This window comes from Carica papaya, chromosome 4, assembly GCF_054855325.1.
Source record: "Carica papaya isolate Zhongbai chromosome 4, ASM5485532v1, whole genome shotgun sequence".
Taxonomy (NCBI): Eukaryota; Viridiplantae; Streptophyta; class Magnoliopsida; order Brassicales; family Caricaceae; genus Carica; species Carica papaya.
This window is the reverse complement of record NC_142312.1, coordinates 9,658,800-9,685,935: the sequence shown is the minus strand read 5'-3', so window position 1 is coordinate 9,685,935 and position 27,136 is coordinate 9,658,800. Positions and strand designations below refer to the sequence as shown.

General features: G+C 36.4%; 4 protein-coding genes across 5 annotated transcripts in view; 3 read left to right on the top strand and 1 right to left on the bottom strand.

The window, feature by feature from the left end:
• Positions 1 to 206: 206 nt before the first annotated feature.
• Positions 207 to 3,369, top strand: LOC110807205 (Pectin lyase-like superfamily protein). The gene is made up of 6 exons (XM_022032252.2): positions 207 to 361; positions 480 to 836; positions 1,750 to 1,870; positions 2,018 to 2,192; positions 2,310 to 2,380; positions 2,501 to 3,369. The coding sequence occupies exons 1-6, from the start codon at positions 326 to 328 to the stop codon at positions 3,205 to 3,207; spliced, it is 1,467 nt and encodes a 488-aa protein (XP_021887944.2). The 5' UTR covers positions 207 to 325; the 3' UTR covers positions 3,208 to 3,369.
• A 1,208-nt stretch (positions 3,370 to 4,577) lies between these two features.
• RPS10B (RNA binding Plectin/S10 domain-containing protein) lies at positions 4,578 to 7,436 on the bottom strand. The gene is made up of 5 exons (XM_022032251.2): positions 7,299 to 7,436; positions 7,088 to 7,136; positions 6,706 to 6,985; positions 6,111 to 6,237; positions 4,578 to 4,844 (listed from the first exon to the last, which is right to left on the bottom strand). Exons 1-5 carry the CDS (start codon positions 7,299 to 7,301, stop codon positions 4,767 to 4,769), a joined length of 537 nt encoding a protein of 178 aa, XP_021887943.1. The 5' UTR covers positions 7,302 to 7,436; the 3' UTR covers positions 4,578 to 4,766.
• Positions 7,437 to 15,288: 7,852 nt separating this feature from the next.
• The window catches only part of FY (Transducin/WD40 repeat-like superfamily protein), a 51,224-nt gene continuing 39,376 nt past the window's right edge, over positions 15,289 to 27,136 (top strand). The window contains exons 1-3 of one of the 2 annotated variants that reach the window (XM_088217794.1): positions 15,289 to 15,648; positions 15,879 to 16,082; positions 21,035 to 21,126. In XM_088217794.1, the coding sequence (XP_088073920.1) occupies positions 15,908 to 16,082; positions 21,035 to 21,126 (267 nt within the window). In that variant the 5' untranslated portion in view covers positions 15,289 to 15,648; positions 15,879 to 15,907. Of the gene's footprint in view, positions 15,649 to 15,878; positions 16,083 to 21,034; positions 21,127 to 27,136 lie in introns of those variants that run through there. The other variant, XM_088217795.1, reaches the window with a different exon arrangement.
• Positions 21,133 to 25,617, top strand: LOC148266254 (uncharacterized). The gene has a single exon (XM_088217796.1). It carries the CDS (start codon positions 22,317 to 22,319, stop codon positions 23,247 to 23,249), a length of 933 nt encoding a protein of 310 aa, XP_088073922.1. The 5' UTR covers positions 21,133 to 22,316; the 3' UTR covers positions 23,250 to 25,617.

Below are 27,136 nucleotides of genomic sequence, written 5' to 3'. Positions count from 1 at the left end.
CTATTGTATTTTACCAAAAGTAAAAACCCTACGCATAAGATAAGCCTTCTGTACTAATAATATTTCATAGCTTAATAATATACATGTACATATATATATATATATGAGGGGACAAAAAAGTAATTTCGATTTTTGTTTTGATTAATCAATTTCCCTCGGAAAAAATAAAGATCAGTTTCTGTTTGAACATGGTCCACTGAGCCCACAATCTCTCTCTCTCTCTCTCTTTCCCTATCTATATATGTATATAAATATATAACCAATTCACAAGCCAGAATCTCATAACTGAAAACAAAAAGAGTTCACGAGTCATTTATTCTGTTCAATGGCGGTTTCCGAAAAACCCAGAAGAAGCCTGCAGGTACTACCCCAAATTACTATCACTCTTCATCATCCTGCCTGCCGATCGATTACTTAATTATAAGAAAATGAGTTGATTTCTTTCTATTAATCAGCGTGCATTAACGTTTTTTTACCAGGTAATATTGTTTCTTGTTCTGGTTCTTGTTGGTTTGAGCGTAAATGGAGTTGAAGGGAGGAAGAAGGTGAAGCATCATCATGATCACGATAATGATCAGATTGTAGCTAACTTCGAGTACAGTGCTATAAATTGCAGAGCTCATAATGCAGTTTTAACTGATTTCGGAGCAGTTGGAGATGGAGAAACATTGAACACGAAAGCTTTTCAAGATGCAATTGACCATTTGAGTCAATTCTCATCGTCTGGCGGATCTCAACTCTTCGTTCCTCCTGGAAAATGGTTAACTGGAAGTTTCAATCTCACCAGCCATTTTACCCTTTATCTTCACAGAGACGCTGTTCTTCTTGCTGTTCAGGTTATACAATTATTTCTCCCTAATTTACGTCACATTAAACATAATTATATCCAGATTTAATAATTAATTACCTCTTTTTTCATATGAAAATTTGTCAAATTATAATTCCTAGCTATTATCTAAAGCATCTGTTACGGTATAATTACATCATAAAATTTCTTTTTCTTTACAATTAAGTATTTAAAATATCTTGATTCAAATAGCATTTGTAGAATTATGAAAATTTTGAGAGCAAACAGCGAAAACATTATATTTTTTTTTTATGCTATTTTATTTTTAAAAAATTCAATAAAAAGAAAAATCACGTTTTCAGTAAATTATAACATAAAAAAGAACTAATCCGTGATTTCCTGCGTATTAAATTATCTGAATGTCAGATTTGGTATATTGTTGTTGGCTAATATATATGGATGTTGGAAATAATCCAAGTGTTAAAGAGTAAAATACGAACCTACTCCAGCTGAAAGTCAAATAAAATTTAGAGATAAAAAGTTATAAAAAAATATATATATATATCAGATGCACCAAATACGGCGTATTAGGTGTGTCATCAACAGTTTCAACTTCACCTATCAAAACCAAATTCTAGTCTTTTTTTATGGTTCCTGTCACTAACATGACTTTGACCATTGAAATTTTTGGTCCTATGAACTTTTCTCATCACCCAAATGCTTAATTTTTCCTCCCCCAGTCAAGAATTCGTTATATAACCTCACCCACCTTCTTGACCTGAAAAATGCAAACATACTTGAAAGTTATTTTACCCTGAAGGCAGAAAGGTAAAAAGTTATATAGTAAGTGAGGAATTCTCTTTTACTGCACTTAAAATTGTATGAATTTTTCTTGTACTCAGTTATCATAATGATACAAGAGTTTTGTTGTAAAGAGTGTTTAATGTTTTATGGCGCCTTAGGATGAAAGAGAATGGCCTGTGATTGACCCACTACCATCTTATGGTAGAGGAAGAGATGCACCCGGTGGAAGATACGTAAGTCTTATATTTGGAACCAACTTAACCGATGTTGTTATAACAGGTAAGGAAGTAAATTTTATAATCATTTTTCTGAAACAAGATCAGAGTCAAATTTGAACTCAATCATACTATATGAGTTATATACTTTTAGTGGTTATTACTTTGTAATTAAACATATGTATATATGAGGGGTTTAATGCTGTTTCAGGTGACAATGGCACCATTGATGGACAAGGTGCTCCATGGTGGCAAAAATTTCACAGAGGCAAGCTGAAATACACTCGTCCGTACCTAATTGAGATCATGTACTCTGATGGTGTTCAAATTTCTGATCTCACATTGTTAAACTCTCCATCATGGCATGTTCATCCCGTTTATAGCAGGTTTTCCCTCTCATTCTTGATTATCCTTTTTCCTTTATTTGCAAGAGATGGTGTAGAAACTAGGTACTTATTTCTTGGTTTTGTCATAATTTTTTAATAGAAGAATATTACATGCAGCAATGTTATTGTCAAAGGCTTAACAATACTTGCTCCAGTAACAGTTCCAAATACTGATGGTATAAACCCAGGTGAGTTTGCCAACTTTCTTGCAATTTATAATCCATCCTTAAAGAACAAATACAAGTATCCTAAAACTGAACATTTCTGATTCCAATTGTTTGATGGGTCTTTTTTGGTATAATGTTCAGATTCATGTACCAATACGGTGATCGAGGACTGTTACATTGTCTCTGGAGATGATTGTATAGCAATTAAAAGTGGATGGGATGAATATGGAATTTCTTTTGGGATGCCAACGAAACAACTAGCAATTAGACGACTCACTTGCATTTCTCCAGACAGTGCAGTGATCGCATTAGGGAGCGAGATGTCCGGTGGAATTGAAGATGTCAGGGCAGAGGATATTGTTGCTATCAACTCGGAATCTGGTGTAAGAATCAAGACTGGTGTAGGCAGAGGTGGATATGTTAAAGACATATTCGTAAGGAGAATGGTAATGCAAACAATGAAGTATGTTTTCTGGATTACAGGAAACTACGGCTCTCATCCAGACGACAAATACAATCCTAATGCACTTCCTGTCATCCAAAACATTAATTATCGCGACATGGTTGCAGAGAATGTAACAATGGCAGCTCAACTACAGGGCATTGAGGGAGATGTCTTCAGCGGAATTTGCATATCTAATGTGACAGTCGGTTTGTCGAAGAAGCCAAAGAAAATTCAATGGAATTGTGTTGATATTGAGGGGACTACTAGTGGCGTAGTTCCTCCGGCATGTGAACAATTGTCGGACAAAGAACCGGATACACTTGTACCCTGTAATTTTCCAGAAGACAACTTGCCAATTGATAACTTAGAGCTTCAGACATGCTCCTGGCACCCAAAGATGTAGGGTACCACGAAAATTTATGTATGTTTCCACCTGAAATATTATAATTAGATGGTTGTGCTTAAAGACATATATGTACCCTGTAAAATGTTTATGATTTTCTTGTGATTGCTTTCTTGACAATCTAAGCCTTATCAATGCTACAGCATACAGAGATTGAAACTATACTCAAACTGGATGATCCATTAATTCAATGTCCATCACTGATGATGTCAGCATTTATATTCTATCAACCTGGTATTTTAGCAGTACCGCCAAACTTAAGTTGCACTGAACTCTCAATAAACCAGGAAATAATAAAATAAGTAAAGATAGATAAGAATTCGAATAAAGAACTTCAGTTATTACCTCAACATCCCGCTCCCCATGTTTCCTTTTCTCTAGAAGTTCTGGAGTTGTTGGAGGGATATCCAACTCATATGGCAACAATCTTGAGACTGGAGTTAGAAGAAATGTACAACAATCTTAAAACTCTATGCATCTTAGATATTCTTCTAAACACTGACTGAGTCTTTGGATCAAAGTTTTGGCAGACAAAAATGATAGAATATCTGACAGTAAGATTTGGTTGGATGTCTAAATTATTTTTTGTATCGATAAGGGTCGAGGTTCAAGTATTCAATACTTACAAGATTTATGTTGCTGATATTATAATGCAAGAATGCCTAAAAGAATTTGGCATCGATACACATTTGAGATAATATATGCTGAAAACAACCATTTACTTAGGAAATTGCATTATGTGAATTTTGAAATTTATTTTTTTATTTTAATAATAGTTATTATGTCTACACAGAATTAATTGTAAATCATAATTGAAGAGAGCATTTTAACAATTAAAGAAAGCAGTTTAGAAAAGAAAATTTAATATTTATTATTTGTTATATTATTATTTTTAAATATTTTCATATTATCACCTATCTGATATACTTTTTTACTTTTAACCCAAGGACTCGATGGTTTCCCTAAACTTAATATCTTACTAAAAGCAAAAAATAATACGATAGAGAAAAATACTTGTAGAATTCTGTGTAAATAGCAAATTCATGGTAGACTTCTAACCTATTTATTTTACCCTCCAAATTAAGATGATGGAACTTCAAATATTTTATCCTACATAGAGCATTAACACTATTTGAGGTCAATTTTAAAATATTTTTCACAGTGGTAAAACATTTGCTACTATATGAGTTCACAACCACCTCCCTCTTCATTCATTCTATTTATTAATTATCACAACATAATTTTATTGCTTCTCTAGTTCATTTCGAAGCTCACCTTATAATTGTCAGAAGTACGGGTAATGATGGCACAGAATCAAATAAGCAACAAAAAAAGGATGAAGAAACCAACAATTCAGGACAAGCGCAGAATACAAATATGAAACTCCTTCAAATTTAAATCATTAAATCAAAGTGGATAAACATTTTTAACAAATCCCACAAATTACTCAAATGCTAAAGAAAGATCACAGAAATTGCTATTAACTCCCATATGATGAGAACACATTGGATCTTTGAAAAGCTAAGCTGACAAAACTATGCGAATGACAAAAAACTCTCTCAAGGAAGGTTTGAGCTTGTTGGACCTGCACCAAAACCACCACCTCCACGTCCAAAGCCAGGCCTTCCACCAGGAGCCTGAAAGTGAGTGTATCAAATTAGTTTTACATTCACAAAGACACAAGCCCAGATGTCCAGATTATTATCTTGTTCCTTCTTGAATGACTTGCAAATGACCTCAAGGCAACTCACAATTTTATGTTCCAATTCCAGAACTTGCAACATTTTTTTTTTGGACTTTTTAGATTAAAAAAAAAAATGTCTAATCAGGTTTTCTCTTTATCTTGCTGTGGCTACCACGGATAAAATAATCTAGTCACTGCTAAAGGAGTTATTATAACCAAATCTAATTTAGTCACTATAATCCTACCATCACGTTATTAAGGTAAGTACTAAGTCATTAAATTAAGTATTATAAGTCGGCCACCACGGGCACATAACACACCAATTTAGTGACAAACTCTATATCACCAGTGAAAATAAAACTCGTGACCTTTAAACAGAACGGAGAATCTAAATACTAGGCCACTGCATTGGCGGTGCAATCTTTTGCGATTTACAATGTAAAAGCTTAAAATAGTGCACCTTGTTGAACTGATACTAGGTACCTCTGCCAAACTCGATTTAAAAACACATCAAAGCTAGCAAGACTTATCTCTAAATTAAAGGCCTCAATAAAAAGATAATGCAACACCCACCTGGTCAAAACAAAAACACAAATCTAATACGCTCATGTTAAATTAAGCAAATGACGAAATTAGAAATCAACAGCTCACAAATATGCTAGGATACCTCTTAGAAGCAAATAACAAAAAGTAGGAGCTTCAATTCACACAACATAATTAGGGGCTATTTAAAAACAATGCAATTAAATGTTTGGCTAATCATGCTTATTGCATAAAAAAAGAGTCTCTTTTATAATAAAACATATATACAGGAATAAATCGCTAAATATGCTATGAAAAAACATGCTATATCAATTCCAAAAAAGTTCAAAGGTGCTTATTTTTCTGCTCAAAACTACTTACATCAGTTTGAACTATTACACTGCCAACTCAATTTCAGTTTCTCATAACACTTGAGCCAAAGGATACATTTTCAAGAGATGTTAGTGAGCCTTATCTAACCATTACAGGCAAAATATATCCACAGCGAACCACTATTAGAAATATATCCAACAGAATTTCAGAAAATTGAAGGCCAATTCTTGTTCTCACACTAAACCAAATGTACAGGATACACATAATGACAAAGCAGATGACAAGATAGTCAAGCAATTGATAACAGAACCACCATTAAAAATAAAGAACCAGAAAAATCCATCTGAAACATCACAAAATTTACCCTGAAAGACGGCTGATAGTCCGCTGGAGCTCCACCCTTGTCCCCAAATTCTCCTCCAGGCCGTGGACCTCCACGATATCCATCCCTGTCACCGAACCTCCTCTCCCCCTCAAAGCGAGGTGGACCACTGCATCACAATATATTAACATACACATAAACCAAAAACATTATACCAAATCAAAAAACACATGAAATCACTCCCAACAATGCAAAACCCAATATACACCAGCCTCATTACCCCAAATCCAAATAAACAGACAGCTTTTCAGAAAACTAAAACGAGAAATAACAACTAAAAAATAGAAAGAAAAAAAACATGAATAAAACAAAATCAGATACTCCCGTAGAAATATTGTTTCAAAAGAAAAAGATAAAAATGGGAGGTAACCAAATGCTAGAGAGTCCACGGTAAAAAAAAAATAACAAAAAGTGTAACAAATCGACCCAACAGCTGACGACCTATGCTATGATACACCAAGGAAAATCCTTCAAACAGGAGATTGTGCGGTGTAACACATATTAAATCTATCCATCCAAATAGCAATTACGATGAAAATCAAAACCAACATAAAAGCAAACGAGAACAATGAAATACCGGGGGCGGTCACCCGATGGGCCACCCATGGGCCGGCCTCCAGGCTTGGCCTGCTTCTTCAAAGTCGCTGGGACAATCTCAGAAGGTAGATTGAGGTAAGACCTGAGGAAGTCAATGCCTTCATTCGTCAGGTACCAGTAATAATGCATCCACGCGAAAGTCTCGCGCACGTACTCCTTCGACTTGAAGCTTTGCATCAGCTTTATCACCTGCAGATTCGGGACATTGATCTCCGGGTGCTTCGTCAAGTTAAAATCCTTCTTGGCATAGCAGACGCCCTCTGTGAAACCATGAAAATAAACGCAAAGAACAAAAGTAAACATAACCAGCCACCATATTTAGCAATACCTATCCGTAACATGAAAAGACGAAGAAAAGACACCTTGAAAGAGGTACTTAGAGATCTCCCGACGGTTCTTCTCTGGAATGATCTAGAGGCAGTTTAAAACATAAGAAACGGGCATGAAATTAGAAAACTTCCAAATTAAAAGAAAAACGCGCAATTTAATATTTTCTCATTCTTTACTCTAAAGCTTTCTCGGAAAGCAAACACAATGCAATAGAAAAAATTGAAGGACGAGAAACTGAGGTACCATGGCTGCGATAAGCACTGACAACAGCGGCAAAGAGGAGAGACAGGTGATCTTCTCTCACTTTCTTATCGCCTGCGGAAAAGAAACCCTAATCCGGCTGGTCCTTTATAACTTTGTGGTTTTGGGCTATGGTTTTTGGGCCGATTAGAACAGTAACCTTTCAAATATGATTTCTATATTTAAAATTATAATTCAAGTGTGACTCTTAATTTAACGAGAATTCGATCAATTAAGTTAGAAAAATTCAAATACTTTTAGTAATTTTAGGAAAAATAAAATATTATAAATTTTTACATTTTAAGTTATGAAATTTAATTATTTAATAATAAATAAACAAATTTTAATATTTATAAAAATATAGATTTATATTATCTAGCTACTATTAATAAATAATATTAGTATAAATCAATATTTAAATTTTTAATAATTAATTTAATTAAAATATTAACATATCAACTTAAATCAATGATATTAAGGATAAATTATTATTACATTAATCTCTACCGTACTTCTTTAAGCCTTGTTTTGGATAAACTTGTTATTAAGTTTCAAAAGTATTTTTACAATTAAATTATGTTTATCAAATATATAATTTTTAATTTTTTAAAACAATAATATTTTTTATAATTATTTCTATCAAACACTAACAATTTTTTATTAAGTATTTTTTAGTAAATAAATATTTTAATAAAAATTATTTTAAAACTCAGAATACAAATTGCAGCTATCTTATATATATATTTAATATTTAAATAGAATATTATATCAAAAATTATTGTAATATTTCAAAAATTTTAAATTTGTCTCTATATTATTTTTTAATTAAAATATAGTACATGTTTTTTTAAATTTTATCTACATTAACTCCTATCACTAACAGTGTGTAATATCCGATCCCGGAATTTGGCTCAGAATTAATTTTTGTATTTAAAAATAATAATAATAATGATTAAAAATATTATTTTTATTCAGTTTTATTAAATTACTTGAGAAAAATAGGTTAATGACGTAATTGAAAGCAATTTTCGGAAAGGTGAGCAAAAATTTAAGTTCGAATGATACTTTTGAAAGAAAAATTAAAAACAAGAATGTCGAAATGCAAAAAGAAAAAATTCAGTCACGTGGAACTGCCCAGTCAACAGTCATGGCAAAACAGAGCACGCCACGTAGCAAAACACGCTTAACATCGGCACCATGCGGGAGGCCACGCGAGCGATCCCCGTGTCCAGCGATCCGACGGCCCAAATTCAATCCCCCACGCATGAACGGCTCCTATGCATTCCTTCATTAGGCGTGATAAGATAGATGAGATCAATCGTGATGAACGATTCATATTCGCCCGTGCAATTGACCTAAACAGGCAACGATCATACGGCTCTCATCGTTCCACGTCGACGCAAATGAACGGTTCAGATCGACGCGAAATAGGTATAAAAATATCGAATCGCAAGGGAACCCTAACCCTAGCCGCACCTACCCTTGCCGAAAAAGGAGACTGACCCCCGGCTGTTGCTACACCAGAGCCACCGCCTACCGCCAAAAAAGATAAAATTCTTCCATACCCGCTAAGAATTCGATTCCAAGTCTCCTTGTGGCCAATCGAAGCAAAAAGGACGGCAGGTGAGCCAGAAATTGTGGGCAAAACCCGGCGAAGTCGCAGCGGCTGAAACCCTAAAACCCTCCAATGAGCCCTTCCCGTTTCAAGAGATTTTTTAACCATTGTGTTCACCGTCCTTTTCTATGCAGGTTAGTCGAAGAAGAAACCCCAACCGCGAAGGAGAACTGGCAAAGCCGCTGCACCAGGAAACCCTTAGTCGGTAGGTTTGGTTTTTATGATTTTTTGGCCAACCGAGGTCTCCTAACACGTTTTTTTCGCAAAAATACATGTAAAACTAGCTCAAACCAACCAAAATTGGCTAAAACTAGCAAGGCTGAGGAAAACCGCCACCATGGGTGCCAGAGCACGACACTGTCGCCGTGCTGGAACCCTAAAATTAGTCGGAATGGAATTTTCGACACCGATTTAGGATTTTTTTAGATATTTTTAGTTGCGTGACGAGTATTTTAAATTTTCGCAGGAAAATTCGAGAAACCCAAGACCCATTAAGAAGCGTAGTAGATAGTGCGGTGTCTCAAAACACCAATTTGGGTAAGGATCTCTCACCCTATTCTCAGTTATGGTAAACTAAGGTTTAATAATCGATAATTGTGTGTTTTGTGAAAAATTAGTTTAAAAATAGTACATATCACTACCGAAATCAGAACTGGTTAGTTCACATTTATCCCGATTCTCTATTTATTTTTGTATACCTATATTTACTTACTATTATATTGTGCATAATTAAATTGATGGTTTTTATGATCTTTTCGATTATTTGGTTATTTGGTTCATCCTGCATTGTTTATTCGATATTTTGATTATTTGATTATTTGGCTATGCTAAATTGTATCGCTTGTTTAAGTGTCATTCGAATTAATCTGTGAATATGAAATGAGATGTCGGCATGTTTTAGTGGTTGTTGGATGATGAGAATCTAAATAAATAAAAACTTACTAGGTATCTTGAAAAATATAGATGGACCCGGTATATAAGGAACTCTACTGTAGATATTACTTTAGTCGGACGAGACCGAGAAGTCTTATACCGAGTGGGTTTTAGGAGATATGATTCACCCTTATATCGGATGGAGTATTAAGGCGATAGTGTTTTTGGTGCCTATTACCGAACATGGTATGAGAACGGTTGGGTTAATTGTCAAATCATGATACTAGGTTCACAAGTAGAGGGATATCCCTATTGACCATATGGGGTCTCAGTAGGTAGGGTACAAAAAAAAGGATTGTTGATTCTATGCATGAAATTGAAATATCATTTAGTTACTTGTCTTCATAAGTTGATTTTGAGAAAAAATCGTAATGGTAAATATCAAATAAAAAGTTTTAAAATTAAATGTATTTACTTAAAGTAAGTACTCCATTAGTTGTTTTCTGATTTTTACAAACCTTCGATTTTTTGTATCAGTGATTAGTGTGATATTCTTACTAGACTAATATAGCTCACCCTTTCATTAACTATTTCATATCAAGAAGACCAAGACCCATATCTCAATCAGTAAGAGAGTTGCGAGTAGTTCACCTCCCAAACTCCCTTCAATTGCTAGTGAAGGTTATCATATGATACTTATTTATATATTTTTCTTTAATTATTATTTGTCTTTTATGAACTACGTATAAAGGACATTCTCGTAACCTTATTGGACATTTCAATTTATTGTGTAAAGAATGTAAACTCTAACATTATTATTCATTTTCGCATGTAAATTATAAATTCATTTTCTTTTAGTTCAGGGTCTCTACACGATATGTCTAATATCGTTAGATATACACTCATGTGGCATACAAAATATTAACATAAGTATTATATTTTAAAAATATTGTCAGTATGATGGAATCTGTTATGTTGTTAATCACTTTCTATTATTTTTTTAAAAAATAAAATTTAAATATCTTTACAAAAAATAAAATACCATGGACAAACTGGTTTTCAGTTCTCTTAAAATCAAATAAGTTGATTAAAAAAAATGAAAATCAAAACCTAGTAGCGAGGGAGGCAATTTACGCTTGAAATGGTAATAAAAAAAACAATGAATTGTTTAAATTGTTATCCATAGAGATAATATAATGAAAACAAAAACAAACAAAAGTGGTAACACCAACAAATGTGTTGGATAACAAAATGAAGCTTAAAACATATAAAGGTGCTTATGTGGCACCCCATAACAACACCATCTATGCTTCCATCCCAAGTCTTTTTGCATCTTGTTTCCTGCTCCTAACTCCCTGGCATAAAGACAAACTATTGAAGTATTGGTCATAAAGACCATAATACTATGTAATCGTTTGGGTTACGAAAGTCATGATCATATAGTTTCTACTAGTATAATGTGTTAGTCCCACACAATTTTTATTTGTCTCTTAGGCTTAGTTTCTTTTCCTTACTTCCAACGACTTCTTCTCTTATTTAAAAAGTGCATTAATTAGCAAAAAATATCAAATATGCAAAACCCTCAATGGAAAAAACCATAAGAATATCAAAATTGAAATAAAAATTAAACTCTAATCCTTTTCTCCATTATTGATCGATTCAAGTAACAACTTCTTAGCCCATGCAAACTAAATAAAAAAAAATAGAGTTCATAAAGAATCAAAGATAAATTGAGTTTGATGGAATTGAGAAAGAAACCTTTATTTTCTTTCTCTAAGAACAAGAAAAATTGTCTTTTTAATATTTATTTTTATTTTTAAAATGAAAGATAAATTTAAAAAAAAAAATCATTACTAACATGGTTAACGCATGTCTACGTGTTGACAATATTTTTAAAATATAATGCCATGTAGAAATATTATTCATTATGTAAAAGGTACTTATATAGGATATTAGATCGTTTTTAATAGTGATTCTATTTGAACAAAATCTAAATGGTTTAAATATTAAAATAGTCTTTATATTATTTAAATTTGTTTAGTTCAAGCCTTTATATTTTTTGTTCTATATTAACTTCTATACTTTTAAATTATTTCTAAATAAACACTAACGTTCACTAATATTAAAAATATCATTAAATTAATATCACGTTTTTGACTATGTAGTACTGAATATACATGCATTAATGATTCGACATGTGTTGATGGACATGCATCGATTGGGCAAGCTTTTTGTCTCTCTCTCTCTTTCCCCTCAAGCTTCTCTCCTCTCTCTTATCATACATCATCTAATCTTTGCTTGCCTCTCTCTCCTCAACCTTTTATCACTCCCCTTAATTAAAAGAATCAAAAAAAGATATGTAGATGGGTGGAAAAAAATAAAAGTAATCAAGATAAAACAAAATAGATAATATTGTTCCACATGTCATGTCATGAAGAAACTGTTGGCTACCTTAAGTGTTCATCTGGCTAATCGAGTAGGAAGGCAACAAGATTGCTTAACTCCTTCTAACATCTCTTTTTTTGTCAATTAACAAATGTTGGATTCTTAAGCTAATGTCCAATGCCAATAATGTACATTGCTTATGCATCAACAACATCGAGTCCTTTGTCACTCTCCACCGCAACAGTAACCTGATCCTAAAACACATTGAGGTTGGCGAGCTCTAGATTTGATGATATCTAATTAATTCAGTTAATTATGTTTTTCATTGTTAATGTCATTTTCTTATCACAATAAACTATTTCAAGTTTTGAATATACATATAAATATATATATTGTAACACCCAAAACTTTTTATTTTATTATTATCTGAAATTTATTCGATTTTATTTTATTTTAATAATTAATTTATAAGGTTTTAATTTAATTTAATAGAAATAAAAATAATAATAATGATAAAAGGGGGTAAAATTATTTTTGGGATTTAATTGAAAATGATTTTGAGAAAAAGGGGTGAAAATTTATATTTTGGGGGTATTTTTGAAAAGAAAATCGAAAATCGGGGGTCAAAACATAATTTAAAAAAATTGCGCCATGTCAACAGTCCCGGCCAACCAGGACACACCGCGTGGCAGGGACGCTGACGCGGGAAGCCACGCGGGACGGAGACATGTGGGTGATCCGCGTGCGCGCGATTGGACAGTCCAGATCTGTTCCCGCGCGCACGGACGACCCAGATTGAATCACGCACGGACAGCCCAGATCGCATTGCGATGGACATCCCAGATTTATTCCTAATTTAATCGTGATCGGACGGCCCAGATTAAATCGTGATAGACGACTCAGATTAAAAGAGAAATATTATAAATAACCTCACCCACACCCAAACCCAAACCCTAGCCGTCAGAGCCCTCACCGGAGAAGACGACCCAACCACCGGAGGAACCGGCCGCCGCCACCCGCCGCCGCACCAGAGGATTTTTCAGCCGCCGAACGAGGTAAAATTTCTCTCTTTGGCTCGGTTTTCGATGCTGAATCCACATGTGGCTAAATCAGAGCCAAACCATTGGCCAATTGCCCAGAAAACACCGCCGAAGCCCAGCGGCGCCGCCGCGGGTTCCCTTAATTTTTGCCTCTGATGAGGCCCTTTCCAGTTCCTGTTCGATGTAATTTTTACACCACTGTGACCACCGTCATTTTCTCTACAGGTTGACCGGAGCAAAACACCAAATCGCAACTCGCGCCGGAGGAGCCGCCGCACCCGAGAGCTCCTCCGCCGGCAAATCTCAGTTTTCTGTAATTTTTTGGCCCACTGATGGCCCTAAGGGTGTTTTATCACAGGAAACAATGCAAGTTTGGCCGAATTCGGTCGAAAATGGCCAACTCAAGGCGGATCGCCGCCGCCTGCGGTGGCACCGTTGCCGGAGCACGGCGGAGCCACCGTGCCAGAATTCCAAAATTGGCCGAATAGGCCCTGGGTCTGTTTTGGGGTTTTTTGGGGACATGTGCAGGTACCAGAAGTATGTTTCAGTTTCCGGAAAAAAATTCAGGGAATTTAGGGACTGCCCGTAGACGCAGTGAGAACCCGATCTCAGACTCCGAAACAAGTAAGGATCCCTCACTCTATTTCCTATCACGGCATTAAAGCTTAATAAATAATAAAACGGTATTTTATGAATTAATAGATACGTATAATTGATTAAGGTTACTAATGGAGGCCGAATCTGATATATTTTCGTTCAGTGGCTGTTTTAGTTATTTTACAGTTTTAAAGGCATTACGATATCTGATTTATTTATGTTATGGTTTTGAATGCATGAATCACTGTTTATTTCATTATGACTTGATTATGTGAATCCGATGATATGCCTGCATTGTTGGATGTTCGTTATTGGTTTAAATATTCATGATTTTGTGAGAAACAAAAAACTAAGAAAAGAATAGAAAAGGTACGTGAATTGATAAATGGGTAAGTCGACATTCTCACTAGATATCCTGGGAGATGGTGGACGGACTGGGTCCATAGGGAACCCGACCGGAAATATGGTCTCTCATATCGGACGGGGTATGGAGACTTTAAATGTTTTGGCGCTCATACCAGACGGGGTATGGGGACAGCCTGCTTCACCTTCATACCGAACGAGGTATTGAGGTTTATGGTTTTGACACTCATACCGGATGGGGTATGAAGACGGCTCTGGAATTAAGGTGAATAGTTCACAAATAGCGGGGACCTCTATGGATTTCCATGGATACTAGTAGGCTGATAAAAGAGGAAATTTGTTGCCTGATGATTGAAATTCTAAAGTATGATATGTGTTATGTTACAAAGTGTGCATAATCTTATGATGTTTATAATATTATTATTTTCATAAATTGTTTTCATGAATCTCACCAAGGTAAGTATGCAGTAAATGATTTTATTATTGATAAATGAATTTGTTATGAATTATGCTCTATTGGTCGTTTTTATTTTCTACCAACCTTTACTACTGTGACAGTGAGATAATGTGATATCTTTACTGGGCTAGTGTATCTCATTTCTTACTTAACCATTTCAGATCAGGAAGACTTGGTTCCCGAACCCGTTCCGCAGGAAGATGACGAATAAAAGCCTAAAGATTTATTAATTTTTCTTATAATATTCATTCATAGTATTTCGTTCAGTTAGTTTATTCTTTCATATTTTTAATACGTTTTAATTATTGTGTAAGAGATGTTAATCATAATCTATTTTATTTCGCTTTCGCACTTAGAATAAATATATACATATCCTTTTAAATTTTTGGAACCGTTACATATATAATAGAAAAATAAGAAGATGAAGAAAGAAGAAATAAAAAATAGATGAACACTTAGGTAGATAAAAAATAGAATATAAAAAACCTCATTTATGAACAATTATAGTATTAATTTAGGAACAAAATGAAAGTATAAAAATCAATATAGAATTAAAAAAAATAAAAAACAATTAAATTAAAAAATTTAAATAGTACGGTAAGCGAAATCTAAAAATACATGTTATATTTCTAACTTTATTATATATTATTTCATATTTAAACCGCCCGCGAGTAAAAGATGGCGGACAAGACCAAACCCTTTTTGCGAAGTACAGGATGGGTTCAGCCATTCGCCATGTGTAGCTGAAAAGACTGCAAATAGCCACCACAGACCCACAGTATTGCAGGGAGACAGCGCGGAGAAATCATTTTCTCTCATCACAAATTCACCAGTCTTACCTTCCATTTCTCGTTCGCAGCTACTTTCTGATACTCTGCGTTGCCGAATGTTTCCGCTCTTTCATTCGCACAATTCAGTTCGTATGCACCATTAGACTCCTCTTCTGCAGTAAACACGCTGCCGTTCTCGAAATATCGGTTTTCCATTATTTGATTTTGTTGGCCTTTTCAGCAATATCTCTGTGTAAGCTCGATTTTTTTTTTTCTTGAAAATGCATAATTTTTCGGTGAATTTGGGCTCTTTTTCTTCTTTGTTTGTTTATATGTGTAATTGGTGTTAGTTACAAGTTAGTAGTTATTAGGTGGGTTTGAGTTTAAAGCGGCTCAACCTTCTTTCTCAATCTACTAGAATTAGGGTTTAGGGTTTTACTTTAGTGCTTTGTGATCTAATTTCGTCCTTCTTCTTGGCCTTAGGATTAGGACATAGGTTTTTCTTGTCAGTAATGATGTACGGCGATCCCCAACAGCAGCAGCAACCGGGGGTTGGTGGTGGGGACTTCCCAAGGGGTCCGCTACCACCACCTCCGCCCATGATACGCCAGTCCTCTGCTTCTTCCACTACTCTCAATCCAGACTATCATCATCCCTCTGGCCCTGCTCCTGCTCATCCTTATGATGGTAATGTTTCTGATACGTGCACTTTATACATGTAAATTTGGTACATCATATACGTATGATGTTTGTAGTTGTTGCTATGGTTGGCAGTAGAACTTGTAATTCTAAGTAGTGCTTTGGTATTCTGGAAAAGAGTGAAAGTAAGCTCAAGGAGTGTTTTTATTCTGCTTTTGAAGTAGTCAGATTTTACTTGTAATAAAAAATGGGATACTTATTGATGTCAACATGAAATTTGACAATGAGACATATCGAATCAGTTTCTTGAGTCCTCTTGTAATCTGTTTGTGTATACATTGTCAGAACCAGCTTTTTGAGTTCCATGGCAATAACAAGGTTGAGCATACTAGCTCAATGGCTTGGCCATTCCTTCATTGATTAAGAGGGGAAGCTTCAAATTCATGATGTTTCATTCTGACTCAAAAATTACCATTACCAGAAAAGAGCTACCATGGTGATCACCATGGAAATGTTGGAAATGTTTTTTCTTTGGGTATGTGGTAGTTATTGCATTTCTTGTTTGAGCCCTAAAAATATCCCTTCTTACTCATTTGGTTAGTAGTCGAGTAAGCTTGAGCTGATCTGAGCTTTACTTAGTTTCAAGGTGTTGAATTTATCCTTTTAATAGGTGAACTTGAGGTTGGTCTCAGAACATTCTTATTCAAACTCTTGTCACTATAATTAGAAGTGCTTTCATTAGAGCTTGATTTTGTTTTATAAATACGATCTACCCATGTTTGAGTCTTGTAAACGAGCTTGTTGCCAAGCTTGAATAGGTAAACATTAAAAGAACAATGCTAAATAATAAATTAGCTAATCAAGATAAACACCTGTGACACAGAAATAAAGTTTGGATACTAACATTCAAATATTTCAAAATTATAGCATCAAACTTAAATTTCTTTTAGAATAGATAACGCCTAGAACTTGCAAGCAAGCTTGAGTATGTTTGTTATTGAAAAAAGAATGTTCACAGTCAAGCTCTGTTTGATGACTTGAACTCAGCTTGTCTATTTATCTTATCGAATAGGAGTTGCCATATCAAATTAATCATGAGCTGTTCACAAACAGCTGACATTGTAAGGAGGCCTACTTGTGGTTTCTTAAGTGGAGTTTGAGACTTATGGTGTAAAGTGCTAACTTTTGTTTTTTGATAGGAAAAAGAATATGTATAAATGGGCACCAAGGGGATGCAATCCATATAACAAAATTTTTACATCTCAACCAAAATATTAATCAATTCCCCTAGTTCCTTGCAGGAATACGATTGTTGGCCCTTACAAAAAACCTAAGGACCTGAAACCACGAATCTTTAGGCCTGTCAAAAGATGATTCAATACCTTCAAAGCCCTCATATTTCTCTCATTCCAAATTATCCAGAAGATCACCGGGGTGAATGAGCTGTAGAGATTGCCTATATTTTGAATGCCTTTTCACGTCCAAATCTACTCCCTGACATTGCCACAAATCTCCAAGCTCAAACCTAGAAGACTGTAGATAAAGGGCCATATATATTGGGCATAAGGACACCAAAGGAGGATGTCGTTGCATGACTTTGCATTCTTTTTACACAAATAACATCCATTAATAAGGATTTTGCATCTCTTGGTTTGCTTACCCAATGTAAGAATGAGTTCCACGAAGACTCCCATGCCAAAGAAAAAACCCACCCTAGGAGTTGCTTTTGCTTTCCAAATTAGTCTTGAAAGAAAGTTTGCATTATCAACCTCCCTACTAGTGAAAAACAAGTAAAAGGATTTTAACCAAAAATATGTCCTTGGGGCTAAGGCTCCACATGGGTTCATCTTCAGCGCCCTAAGAAACCACCACTCTAGAGAGTGAATTGACAACTTTAGAGAAATCATCAATCTCCCAATCAATTAGATTTAAACCCACCCTAGGAGTTGCTTTTGCTTTCCAAATTAGTCTTGAAAGAAAAAAATGAACCCATTCAACATGGGTGTCCTACAGAAGGTTCACTAGGCAGCATTGGTCTCCATGCAAAAGGTTTGGAATAATTCTTCATAGAAGGATTTAATTTTCTCTCTCAAATTCTCATTGCACCTCATGGTCCTACCTGTGATCTCCAACTCCTCTATGAAATTATATCTACTATAATGATTAGCCAAAGTGTGAAAGAATTTAGCCTATCTCCCTCTTTAATCCATTTACTCATCAATTTTTGCTTCCAATCCATTTCATCTCTTACTTATTCTATGTCTTGTCTCAGTTTCGGCCTCAAAGAGGCTCATCACTCCCTCCTAGAAACCACAACCTAACTCCTCTTTGCTCTATATTTAAAGTTTATCCTTGATCATGGCTAGCTTCTTCAAAACTCTAAAGCTGGCAAATCCCTCCACCTCAAATTCTCTCCACCACCTCTTAAGTATGTCACAAAATATAAGCATTTTAGCCAACTATTAGCAACTCTGAAGGGACAAGGACCCTTGATAGGGAAATGGTTAGCCAGTGTGTGTTGGAGGGTATGCTGCAATAGCCTTTGCTAGTGATCTTGAAAAGATGATGAGACAATGAAACAACCAATTCTATGCTTTTGCAGGATCATGTTGAAGTGTCCCCAATCACCCATGGGAGCTCCCATCTCCATTTGTAGTCCACCAAATCCTCCCAAAGCAGCTCCCTATGCTTCCCCTCCCTAGGCCCATGGACCCTAGTGAACACCTACTTCCATCCATTCGCCTTACAATAAAGATGCTAGAAATAGAACACACCCTCTTGAAGCTGTCAACAACTTCAAGTATATCCTCATTCTGTAACACTACTATGCTGCTCGACATCTCCATTACCTGGATATCCCTCCAACCCATCTCCTTTAGCTTCCAAATAATATGATCCAACGAGTCAAAAAAGGACTTAAATTTTAGATTCTGAGAAGCAAATCATATCAGTTTCCATTTTGCCAAACTTCCTCAGTTACTATTCTCCTACTACCATTATTCAGGCGCCTTGATTTTTCTTTTTATCATTGGGAAATTGACACTAGAACCCCTTTGTTACTCTTTGCTTCCTTTGCTTCTTTTTCATAATTAATTGACGATTGGAGCCTTCTCATTTCTCTCGCTCTTTGACAATTCCAATCCTCCTTTTAGGGACAGGTGCCTGAGTCTTAGAACTTGTCTTACTTTTCCCTCTCCACAATGGCCTTGATAAGGTGAAAACCCTTGCTTTCAAATCCCTGAAATCTCACCGCCAACAAGGAAGTAAGTCTCTGACTGTTGTTCATGATCCACTCCTCATTAGCCTCATTCTCCTTCAAGCACTCCCCATTTTCCTCCACTACAATAATTTGTCCCTGCCTTGTGGACCCTTCCTCCTTGAGAACTCCCAAGACCTTTTCCTCTTCCTGCCAGCAGATTGCTAAAGGAGATTCATCTAGGACCTGCATTCTCAGGTTCACTTTTGGCATTTCCCGCTCCAAATCCAACCCATCAGCACCCCTTCCTCTCTCAATCTCCTATGCAAGGGACCCGCTGCATTCTCTAGGACCGGCATCTCCTTTTTTAACTTTCTAATTCGGTAGCTACCTCTTCCTTTCCCCTTCCTCCATCTGCAATCTCCCAGTAGGCTGCCTTTCTCCCTCACTGCCTTTTTTCTTTTTTCTTTTTTTTTAATTTCCCACCAGAACTTAGGTTTATGTTCCCAAACCCACTTTCCTTTTCTCCTTTAAAGCTTTCTAATGTTCCCCTTGCCCACCTGCAAAACCTGCACTCTCCTTTGAATCAGGCCACCATGACTCTCATAATTGGAGTTTTGGTTAGGGTGGATACTTCTCCTTGCTCTCTCCCTAGTCGACTTCACTTGACCCACCTGCGCCTCCACTCGATTCTGCACAGGCACAATTCCTGTTCTCGCCAACTATAGGAATAATGCATCCACATGTTTCTCCAGCGGAACAGACCCACCCACATGTTGCAGTTAGGACAACATAGAGACCTCTTTTACACCCTCTGGATGTGTGCTCCACCCAGCTTGCACACAGGAATAACTTCCCACTTTGCACTCCCCTTTCCTTTTGGCTCAACCAGGATATGGGTCAATTCACACATAGCTGATATCATCCTCTGCCAACCACTGGTGACTACACCTTCGGGAATGACCTCCACCTTTCCTCTCCTCTCTTATCTGTTAACACCAGAAACCTGGCACCATTTTTGTGCCCTAATGCAAGCCACATAATGTGCGACTCTCCAGCATGATGCTTGATCCTTCTCCTTTCTCCTAGTAAACTTCCTTTAGGCATCTACTCAGCCAGTTCATCTTTTCTCCCCAAAAGTTAATCGTGACCTTGAAGCCTTTTCCATTCTCACAGATACTCGGCCCGTAAGTCCGTTTCCCAAAAAAATAACTCAACTGACTTTCTTTCTACAACCAGGGATCTCTTGGTTGTAGACTTCAACATGGAATTCCACTTTCTGGGCACAAAACAATACCAACATCACTTTCCAGTTTTCTCTCTCTAAAACTTTGTTAATATAGCAGCCTTTTGAAATGCATCAACTTCCATTTTCACAGTGCTAACTTTATTGACAGGATAATGAAATGAGACTTCCTCTGTTGATAACTAGAATAGCAAAAACTGGAAAATTTTTTTCATACGCCTAACAAAATGTTTACTGCAAAAACCCTATAACGAGCTCTTGCTTGACAATAAGAAAAAAAGTAGTATGTTTCAAATGCTTCTCATCATTTCTTTGCTACTCACAAGCTAATTTTCCTTTCTTCAAAATAATCACAGATTAATTTTGCTCCATGCATTTTTGGGCAGTTTTGTTTATCGAGCTATGGATGGTAAGGATAGGCCCCATAATTGTTAAAATAATTTCTGTTTTTTTTGGAGTGAAGGATCGTAAAGTGTAGTTCAAATAGAATCTTTTTTAGCCTTTCTTGTAAGTCGTTTTCCGATGTTTATCATTTCTTGCCATAAATTGGTGTTACAGCTCATGGCGATAATTTTGCGGCAAAAAGAATGAGAAAACTTACACAAAGGAGGGCAGTAGATTATACAAGTACCGTCGTTAGATATATGCAGGTAATGTTTTTGCCTTTTCAAGGGCATATTTGTTGAAACTTTTAACATTTTTGTCACATTTTTTATAGGCATATTTGCAATGGCTGGTTTCCATTCAAATCTGTCAACTGTGTCAGATATGTAGTTATAGTTTTTCCTTTTGTTGTAAGTTTTTCGTCACATCCAAAGATATAGACAGAGGTTTATATGTCATTTAGAATTTTTTTTTGATAGGCATGGTTACCAAATGCTCGATAGTAATAAGTGTACATCCCTTAGTTTTCTGTAGCTTCTTTGACTCCTTTTCTTGCTGTGCTCGTTGTATGCCCATCTCAATTGCATATCCCATAGTGCTTCTCACACATATTTGAGCTGTAGAAAGTCATAAAAGGAGATTGTTTCATTTATGTTTGCTTGTTGCAGGAAAACCACCGAGTGGTTAAGAGGTTGCTCTTAACCAAATATTATTATCCCATACTCCCATAAAGTTGTTAGGAATTAGTTGTATTTCCTACTTATAAATAAGCATCTCATGATGAGAAGAATAAGACAAGAAGAGAAATTTTCCATTCTCAAAATCTTCATGGTATCAGAACAACTCTGATCCAAAGGTGTCATCCTGACTGAGCTAAAGTTACAAATTGCCATGGGTGAGCTACTGTCTTCTCCACTTCAAAACCTCGGGTTCTTATCTTCCTGCACCCATCAACCATGGACTGGTTGAACAGTCTTCGTCATTCATTACAAGACACAAAGTAAACGACAACAACTATCTACAGTGGTCGTCATCAGTGTTGTTTATCCAAAGAAAAGGCCGAGATGAATACCTCAGCAGCGAAATCGTACCACCACCAGCCAATGATCCGAATGCCCGAACATGAAAAATCGAAAATAGCATGGTTATGTCGTAGTTAGTGAATTCTATAACGCCCGAAATTGGGGAGAACTTTTTACTCTATGAAACCACGCACGAAATTTGGGAAGCTTCTCGGGAATTCTACTATAGTAAGGACAATACTTCAGCCATCTTTGAGATTGAATCCACTCTTCACGACCTGCGACAAGGTGATTTAACTGTAACTCAATTTTATAACACTCTCATTCGAAACTAGCAGCAGCTCGTTGCATTTGAAGAACACTGTTGGAGTTGTCTCGAAGATGCCGAAGTCTTCAAATCGATTATTGAGCAGAAAAGGATCTTCAAGTTTTTAATGGGATTAAACAAGAATCTGGATGAGGTGCGAGGACGGGTATTAAGGATGAAACCATTACCAAGCATCCGAGAAGTGTTCTCCGAGATTCATCGGGAAGAAAGCCGAAAGAAGGTGATGATGGGAGAGACACAATCCACTCACATGATCGAAAATGCTTCTGCACTTACAACCCGAAATCATGATTCCTGTGGGAAGAGAGGACACCCGTGGTGTGACCATTGCAAGAAACTATGCCACCTACGCGAGAAGTGCTGGAAACTCCATGGAAAACCTGGTGACAGAAAACCCTCAAAATTTGAAACTCTCAACGACCGCCAAGGAAACCATGCGACTACTGAAGACACACCACTAATTGCTGTGGAAAGCAGCCCGTTCAGTTCAGAGCATATGGAAGCTCTTCAAAGGATGTTCTCTAAGAGGAATCACCTTGGTAATGCATCGGTAGCACACAAAGGTAAAACTCTACTTGGTTTGTCGGTTTACTCCACAAAAAGACAAATGTGGATTGTAGACTCCGGGGCGTCTGACCACATGGCAGGTGATGTGTCACTTTTTCAACAATACAATCCATGGAAAGAGAGACTCACCATAAAAATTGCTGACAGGTCAATCTCTAAAGTAGCAGGAATGGGTTTTATTGGTTTATCACAATATTTGGCCCTCCATTCGGTTCTATATGTCTCGAACTTGGACTGTAATCTCTTATCTGTGAGCAAACTTTTTGGGGACCTAAATTATGTTGCTAAATTTGTCTCAAACTTGTATGAATTTCAGGACTTGGATTCGCGGAGGACGATTGGTAATGTTAGGATGAATTCGGGGCTGTACCTTATTCAAGCTGACACTTCTAGAAGACAAACTCACAATACAGTAGGTGCAAACTATGTTTTTGTAAGTCATTCAAATAATGACCATGATATCATGTTGTGACATTATTAATTAGGACATCCATATTTCTAGTACTTGAAAAAATTGTTCCCTTCTTTGTTGAAGAATAAAAATGCACTTTCATTTTAATGTGAAGTGTGTCAATTCTCTAAACATATTCGAAGTTCCTTTTCTACTATATCATACAAATTCTCAAAATCATTTGCATTAATTCACAGCGATATACGGGGACCTTTCAGGATCACTAATATCACTGGAACTAAGTGGTTTGTATTCTTCATTGATGACTATACTAGAATTACCTGGGTATTCCTCATGAGATAAAAATATGAAGTTGGATCCATACTTCAGAAATTCAACACTATGATCCAAATTCAATTTCATACCACAATACAAGTGTTGAAATCTGATAATGCATGCGAGTACTTTGAAACCACCATCGGAAAATACTTTACTGAGTAAGGCATTATCCATCAAAGTTCTTGTGTCAATACTTCTTGTCAAAATGTCATGGCCGAAAGGAAAAACAGACACATTCTTGAGGTTGCTCGATCAATCGTGTTTACCACTCATGTTCCTAAATATCTTTGGGGAGAGGCAATACTCACAGCTACATACTTAATAAACAAAATACCTTCCTGTATCCTACATTTCCAATCACCTTGTAACATTCTCTTACAAACTTTCCCTAAATCTCATGTTTTAAACACCCTTCCACTCAAAGTCTTTGGCTGCTTAGCCTATGTTCATATCCATGTTCATCTCCGTGGGAAACTTGACTCAAAAGCTCTCAAATGCATCTTTGTTTGATACTTTTCTAACAAAAAAGGATACAAATGCTTCTTTCTGGATACCCATCGGTTCTATAACACAATGGATGTGACATTATTTGAAAATCAACATTTCTACTCCATTACTGATATTCAGGGGGAGAATTTTACTTAGGAACATCAATTGTGGGATATGAACATACCTTCTCTTTATCCACATATCTTACCACCACCAAATGCACATCCTCTAGAGTTTGAGCCTATAACTGACACATTACCTGAAACCACAAACAACAAAGAGTCTGAGTCTGTGGTAGAAATAGAAATTGAAAATACATTACTTGCAATTAATAATGAGTTACGTATCTACACTAAAAGAAACAAAGTTCAAAAGGGGAAGGTGCCCAATCAACCAAGCATTGCCAGGAATCAATTCTTGCTCCAGACATCCAGAATTCAACAGGTAATGAGATATTTGCCACAGCTCCTGATACTGACACTGAGTTACCTATTGTTTTGCGAAAAAGTACTCAATCATGCACTAAACATCCCATACAGGATTATGTCTCATTTGGTAAGTTGTCTTCAAAATATCATGCATTTGTGAGTAAATTAGATAGCAGTCCCACAGAGTTGAAAACAATCCATGAAGCACTCCAATTACCAGAATGGAGAGCAGCTATCCAAGAGGAAATCAAAGCACTTGAGGAAAATGGAACATAGGAGTTAACAGAGCTGCCTCCAAGAAAGTATTAGGTAGGATGCTAGTGGATTTTTACAACTAAACATAATTTGAATGGGAGTGTGAATCAGTATAAAACTCGCCTTGTAGCTAAATGTTTTACTTAGTTTTATCTTATAGGATAGACTATCAAGAGACATTTGTTACAGTTGCCAAACACAATATTATCCGGGTATTACTTTCACTTGCCACAAACCTTGATTGACCCTTTTGTCAACTAGACGTGAAGAATGCTTTTCTTAACAGTGATTTAGAAGAAGAAATATACGTGAAAATTCCACCAGGACTTGAAATGACATACAACTCTCATAAGGTGTGCAAACTCAAAAAGTCACTTTATGGACTTAAACAATCCCCAAGAGCGTGATTTGATAGATTCACGAGACAGTGAAACGAGTGGGATATGAGCAATGCCAGTTAGATCACACACTGTTTGTCAAGCACTTTGCCTGAGTAAGAAAGCTAATTTTTTTTAAAAGAAAAAGTTAGAATAAAATTAGAATGACACTAAAGGGGGTACCGCCCGTATACAAAGGAATTTACAGAGACGTAAAGGTATCAATGACATTCCCAAAATCTTCATTCCTAGTAATGTCATGCCCCAATATGCAAGACCCAAAATACTTAAACCACCTATCTCTAAGTTTGTCTATCAACTTCTACACCCTTAAAAGCTCTATAATTTCTTTCTTTCCAAATGACCTAAAAAATAGTCAAAAGAATAATCTTTACAATATTCTTTGTAGAGTGAATCCCACCCCATGCCCAAACTTCTGTGATCATTGAACCCGAAGAGACCCAAAGAATACCGTAAGTTATAAATCATACACCACAACTTATACACCACAACTTATACACCATCGGGCAGCTAAGGAGGAGGTGGTAGCAGGACTCCTCTACCTTCTTGCACATAAAACAACGAGTTGCTAGGCTTAAACCCCTTTTTGGTAATCTGTCAAGAGTTAGAATGCGTTTCCTGCAAGCCTCCCAGCCGAAAAAAACAATTCTCGGAGGAAGATTGGCTTTCCTAATCAGATTGTGAGGGAAATAGTACCCTATGTTGGTATTCTTATCAATAATCCATTTATAATATGAAGACACAGAGAACTCTCCCTTTTTGTTCAGCCTCCAAATAACATGGTCTGATTTATCATTGATTTGGTATTGTGCAATCAAACCATATAACTCCATATAATCCCCAACTTCCTAGTCATTCAGATTACGTTTAACATTAATCGACCAAGAGCAACTGCCATTCGCCCAAGAATATGCACCCTCAACCCGTATATATTTATCCTGTGCAATTGCTTACAGCCTTGGGAATCTATCTTTTAAGCAGTCCCCATCCAACCATTTATCTTGCCAAAATCTGATGATATTGTCTCTGCCTAACTACCACTTGATACATTCTTTGAAAACAGGCCACCCCTTCTTTATGTTTTTCCATAGATCCAGACCATGACCCCTTCTGTCTAACCCCCCCTACCCCTTCAAGAGCAGCCCCACTCCATCTAGCATCGATAACCTTTTTCCAAAGCTTTCCATCATCCTTCATGTACCTCCATAACCACTTACCTTTAAGCGCCATATTCATTTCAACAAGAGAGCGAATACCCAAACCTCCCTCCGTTTTCGGTTTCTTAATTTCAAACCAGTTTACCAAGTGATATTTTCTTTTTTCTTCTCCATCACCCCAAAGGTAGCGGCTTTGAATGTTTTCCAGCCTTTCAGCAATGCTACATGGAATGATAAGAATAGACAGGTAGTAGATGGGAAGATTAGCAAGAGTGGTTGTTGTAAGAGTAAGTCTACCTCCCTTTGATAGAAACTGTCTTTTCCATCCCGCTAGTCTCAATTCAAACATTTTTACTGCAGGATCCCAAGATAGTTTATCTTTGAATTTAGCTCCTAGTGGGACCCCGAGATATTTGAGAGGCAGCTTGGCAAGCTTACAATCCAATATTTTGGCAAAACAGTCACCTTCACCGTTGTTCCCCACCCTAACAAGTTCAGATTTTTGGAGATTAATATTAAGGCCCGACACCCCTTGAAAACACAAGAGAAGACTCTTGAGATACAACGGATCTCTCTTTTCCGGTTGGCAAAACAGTAGTGTGTCATCAGCAAAAAACAACTGTGAGATCTCCATTTTGTTGTCCCCTCTACCAACAGTCACCCCTCTAATCAAACCAAGATAACGAGCTCTATACATCAGTTCATTTAAAGCCTCTATGACAACAATGAACAAGAGAGGGGAAAGTGGATCCCCTTGCCTTAAGCCCCTAGACCCCGAAAAAAATTTGGAAGGCCCTCCATTAATTAAGATCGCAAAAGATGTGGTGCACAAACACGCTTTCATCCATATTCTCCATTTGTGCCCAAAACCCAACCTTCTCAACATGTAGTCTACAAAATCC